Source organism: Cebus imitator, unplaced genomic scaffold, assembly GCF_001604975.1.
Source record: "Cebus imitator isolate Cc_AM_T3 unplaced genomic scaffold, Cebus_imitator-1.0 Scaffold187, whole genome shotgun sequence".
Lineage (NCBI taxonomy): Eukaryota > Metazoa > Chordata > Mammalia > Primates > Cebidae > Cebus > Cebus imitator.
Window position 1 is genome coordinate 1,984,877 of NW_016107502.1, and position 5,359 is coordinate 1,990,235.

The window sequence follows — 5,359 nt, forward strand, 5'->3', positions numbered from 1 at the left end:
TTTTACTCTGTCACCCAGGCTGGAGTGCAGTGGCATGATCACAGTTCACTGTATCCTTGACCTCCCAGGCTCAGGTGATTCTCCTACCTCAGCCTCTCCAGTAGCAGGGACTAGAGGCAGGCACCACCACACCTGGCTCATTTTTTGTATTCTTTTGTAGTGACAGGGTCTCGTCATGTTGCCCAGCTGATCTCAAACTCCTGGGATCAAAGCAATCCATTTCAGTCATCCAAAGTGCTGGGATTACAGACGTGAGCCACCGCAAAGAGTAGAAATTTTATGAGTGAAATTAGAATGCTTACAATGAGCATACTGTCTGCTCTTAAGGGGCCAAGAACCCACGAGGAGGTTAATATGGATACAGTAATATTACAAAAGGAAGGTGGTTGGTGAGGTTCTTAAATAAAATGTAAGAAGTTCAGGGTTTTATGGAGGGAGCTCACTGGATTTGATGGCTTAGATAAGAGGACAGTAAGAAGTGAGTCCCTTTTACCTGCAGCAGAGCAGCAGGAGACAGAGTCAAAGAGATCAACAGGGTCATGATGCAAAAACTCTTGAATCGTGGCCGAGAGAGGTGGGCTCATGCCTGTAATCCCACCCACCACTTTGGGAGGCCGAGGAGGGTGGATCACGAGGTCAAGAGATCGAGACCATCCTGGCCAACATGGTGAAACCTCGTCTCTACTAAAAATACAAAAATTAGCTGGGCATGGTGGTATGTGCCTGTAGTCCCAGCTACTCGAGAGGCTGAGGCAGGAGAATCACTTGAATCCAGGAGGCGGAGGTCGCAGTGAGCCAAGATTGTGCCACTGTACTCCAGCCTGGCGACAAAGCGAGACTCCATCTCAAAAAGCAAAACAAAACAAAAACTCTTGAATGGCAACATGAGCATTTGCATTTAATTTGATAGGAAAGGGGAATCCAATAAAGATTTTTGGTCAGGGACATGATGTCTCCCTTATGGGGGAGGAGTAGGCAAGGTGCTATAGGAGATTTCATGCACTGTGATGGGCTGTGCCCACCAGGGAGGAAGGAGGACCATGGGATTGACTAGAGATGCTGCCTAGCAAGATCTCCTGCTAGTACTGAGGAAGCTCAATCAGGGCAGAGTCCAGCTGGTAGATGGGTAACTCCACTCTGAAGAGCATCTTCCAAGAACTTGGAGGTTTCCAACCCAGGTGTTTGAGTAGAGCAGAGGTTTTAGAGTTGGAAGGACCTGGACCCATGTCCCAGCTTCCCTGTCTGTTAGATAGGTGGGTTTGAGCAACTTACTCAACTGCACTTACGGGTGCGGTGGCTCAAGCCTGTAATCCCAGCACTGTGGGAGGCCGAGGCGGGTGGATCACGAGGTCAAGAGATTAAGACCATCCTGGTCAACATGGTGAAACCCCGTCTCTACTAAAAATACAAAAAATCAGCTGGGCATGGTGGCGCGTGCCTGTAATCCCAGCNACTGTATTCTTATAATAAAGTAAGATAGAGAAAAGTTATTAAAAATCGGCCGGCACGGTGGCTCAAGCCTGTAATCCCAGCACTTTGGGAGGCCGAGGTGGGTGGATCATGAGGTCAAGAGATCGAGACCATCCTGGTCAACATGGTGAAACCCTGTCTCTACTAAAACTATAAAAAAAATTAGCTGGGCATGGTGGCACGTGCCTGTAGTCCCAGCTACTCAGAAGGCTGAGGCAGGAGAATTGCCTGAACCCAGGAGGCGGAGGTTGCGGTGAGCCGAGATCCCGCCATTGCACTCCAGCCTGGGTAACAAGAGCGAAACTCCGTCTCAGAAAAAAAAAAAAAAAAAGAGATTCCTCGTCAGTAAATGAGAGCAGTATTAGCACCTCTGCTGTTACGGGGTTCTTGTGAAAACTAAATGAAATGAGAGCATTTATAGCCATGGTGCTGGCACTGTGTCAACTCTTTGTAAATATTAGCATTATCATTGGCAGAGGTGGGAGGGGAAGGTTATGCATTCTTTTCAGATAGGCTAAGTTGGGGTAACTAGATCACATGGTCACGATCACAGACATCTGTCAGGCACTTGGCAAGGAGGATTTGGAGCCCAGGCAAGAGGTCGGAGCTCGCTACTCCTATCTTTGGGTGTCACCTACAGGTAGATGAAGGTTACCTGGGAGTAGATAAATCATCCAGGAAGAGGGTGAAGAAACCGCGGAGGCAAGGCCCTTGAGGAGGGGATAAGTAGAAAGGCCAGAGAAGCTCTTGGAAGAGGCTGAATGCAAAGACATTCGGCAGGGCCCACCCTGGAGGGCTGGGTCGTGGGAGAAGGCAGGCCCCTGACTTTCAGCCTCAGCCTCACCCATTCTCCTGCCCCAGGTCTGTGACAGCCTTGGGCGGCGACACCTGTCTACCTGTGCCCTCTGTGACTTCTGCTCCCTGAAGCTGGAGCAGTGCCACTCAGAGGCCAGCCTGCAGCGGCAGCAATGTGACACCTCCCACAGGACACCCTTTGTCAGCCCCTTGCTTGCCTCCCAGAGCCTGTCCATCGGCAACCAGGTACCTAGCCCGGCAGCCTGCGGTGCGAAAGGCAGAACTGCGTGGCGGGGGTGGGGAGGGAGGAGCCAGCAGGAGGGGAGGGACACGCACCTCTCCCCTGTCTCCTGTGCCACAGGTAGGGTCCCCGGAACCCGGCCGCTTTTATGGGCTGGATTTGTACGGTGGGCTCCGCATGGACTTTTGGTGTGCCCGGCTTGCCACAAAGGGCTGTGAAGATGCTCGAGTCTCTGGGTGGCTCCAGACTGAGTTTCTTAGTTTCCATGAAGGGGACTTCCCCACCAAGGTCAGAGCCTTCCCCAACCTCAGCCCCATCCCCACCCTCACCCGTTCCTTCCAGTTACTTGCTCTAGGTTAGCCCTAGTTTGCGGAAGGGGGCTTGGGCCCCTGGGTTCCAAGAACCAGTCTTCACTGAACCTCCTGCCTCCTTCCAACAGACCATTGCACCCCACCCCACCCCCACCGATAGAGCATGCAAAGGAGTAGGGACCCGGAGCGCTGAGAAAGCACAAGCGCTGGAGCTTCTGGTCCCAGCTCTGCCAGTTACTTGCTGAGTGGCTGTGATTAAATCATTTCCAGCTCAACCAAAGTTAGAGTCATTTCTACAAGGAAAGACTAAATGACTCCTACACGGCTGCCCAACCCTGTGAGCCAGGACTTCCCCGCCTCAGCCCAGTGGGCTCTTCCCAGCTCTTCCAGTGCTTTCCCTGCCCGATGAGATCAACTTGGCTCCCTGCTCCCCTGAGTTACCTCCCCTGTGGAATGCCCTGTTGTTACCGAGAGTCAGGCCTCTCCTGTAGTTAGCAGGGAAAACCAAGGCAAGGAAAAGGAAGGGCAGCTGAAGCAAGGGCTGGCAGCTGAGTTGAGGGGCCCATGCCCAGCTCTTGTCCTAGGCCCCTTGATCTGGAATGGGGAAGCGAGGTCCAAACAAGGAAGTGACTCACCCTGTCACACATTGCAGATTCTCTCCCCCTTCCTTCATCTACTTACCAGAAAAAAAATCCCTGACATCAGGCCGCTAATTGGGTCCCTGTCCCATGTTCTAGACCCTTATCTGCCCCGCCCTGCCTTGTTCCCCCTTCCTCAGCCACTTTCCCTGTGAGCTGAGCGGTAGCCTGGTACTCTCCCAGGCTCCTGGCTTCTTCCCAGCAACCTGTAGCAGAGAGGGAGGGGAAAGGCAGAGGGAAGGCAGAGTGAGGGGCCCCCAGATGTGGAAGGCCTGGGTCTCAGGCCACACCCTGCCCCTGGCTCTGCCCTAGCAGATACTCCCTGGAGGGTTGCTGTCTGGTGAGGCTTCTGATATCCCCCTCTCTCTCCTTGGCTGTTGGCTTAGATTTGTGACACAGACTATATCCAGTACCCGAACTACTGCTCCTTCAAAAGCCAGCAGTGTCTGATGAGAAACCGGAATCGGAAGGTGAGCACCCCTGCCCTGCCCCTACTTCTTCCAGTAACTCCTCCGTCAGGCACCACAGCTGCTCTATTCTGAGGCCCCCTCTGCGAGCAGCTAGGATGTGGAGAGCAGCTCCCTGCTTGCATCTCTGGGGCAGAGGCCTCCACCAGCAGGCTGTCCTCCACTCCTCCAGTCCTGGAGGAGGCAAGACCCTCCCAGGTGGGTGGTGGATGACAGAGGAGGACCCTGAGAGCACCACAGGAAGAACCCTGGGCTGGGCTGGGAATTGGACGTTGAAGTCTTGGTCTCTGTCTCCTGTTCTTACTCACCAAGTGGCCTGGGATGAGGCACTTCCCCCTCGAGCCTCAGCCGCCTGCTTCTGCAGGAAAGGGGTCAGGCTGCTCGGCAGCCCCTCTGGCTTTAAAAACCCCCATCTGAGTTTCCTCCTTCCCTCTATTGCCCTGTGCCCATGCCTGCCTAGCTGTCATTCTTGTGGGCTTCTGACACCTCCCCTCCTCCCCACTCCTAGTGCCTGGCTCTGACACAGGCTGTCTGCACTGAATCCCTGTAGGTGTCCCGCATGAGATGTCTGCAGAATGAGACTTACAGTGTGCTGAGCCCCAGCAAGAGTGAGGACATTGTGCTTCGATGGAGCCAGGAATTCAGCACCTTGACTCTAGGCCAGTTCGGATGAGCTGGCATCTATCCTGTCCGCACCCCAGCCCGACCTGTCCACGTTCTCTATGTTTTTAGACCCCACCTGTCAGTTCGCTTTCAGGCTGCTCCTTCTGGTTCTGTTACTTGGCCCCTACTCACATTTCCTTGGGTTGGAGCAGCAGTCCCAGAGAGGGCCACGGTGGGAGCTACACCCTCCTCAAAAGATGACTTTACATAAACTGTTTATTTTTAGCCTGTGTGGCCTATTTTGGTTGTGATCCCCATCCTCAGCACTGCTACCCTGCCCTGTGGCAGTCAGTCCCTAACCTCCGGTTATACAGATCCACCTGCGGGTGAGAGAATCTCATGGGAATGGTGGTCAGGAAGCATCCATCGGCCAGGAGAAGCAGAAGACCTGAGAACCCAGGGAGCCGGACTGAGGATGGCCAGGGCTGGGGCTGTGGGGATGGTGTGGGCATGAGGGCAGGTGTGACGTCACTGCTGAAGCCCTAAGGCCCATGATGTCAGATGCGAGCGTAATATTGTTCCTCCGAAGGATAAAGGCCAGGGCCTGATGAGATCTTGTCCAAAGGGAGCAATCCCCGGGTATAGGACAGGCACAGCTTGCACTTTATCAGGAAGGGGAAAACCAGGAACTACAGCCTTGATCAGGAAAACTTGGGGGTTTTGTCTGTTTGTCTTGTTTTTTGAGACAGGGAAGTCTCACTCTGTGACCCAGGCTGGAGTGCGGTGGCGTGATCACCCACTGCAGACTCGACCTCCTGGGCTCCAGCGACATTC

At 53.9% G+C, this 5,359-nt stretch overlaps 1 protein-coding gene across 2 annotated transcripts in view; it reads left to right on the forward strand.

The window, feature by feature from the left end:
• The window catches only part of LOC108316330 (acrosin binding protein), a 15,117-nt gene extending 10,307 nt beyond the window's left edge, over positions 1 to 4,810 (forward strand). Inside the window, exons 7-10 of one of the 2 annotated variants that reach the window (XM_017546111.2) lie at positions 2,332 to 2,511; positions 2,627 to 2,794; positions 3,842 to 3,925; positions 4,473 to 4,810. In XM_017546111.2, coding sequence (XP_017401600.2) covers positions 2,332 to 2,511; positions 2,627 to 2,794; positions 3,842 to 3,925; positions 4,473 to 4,595 — 555 coding nt within the window. In that variant the 3' untranslated portion in view covers positions 4,596 to 4,810. The remainder of the gene's footprint in view (positions 1 to 2,331; positions 2,512 to 2,626; positions 2,795 to 3,841; positions 3,926 to 4,472) is intronic. The other variant, XM_037744840.1, reaches the window with a different exon arrangement.
• The last annotated feature ends 549 nt before the right edge of the window (positions 4,811 to 5,359 follow it).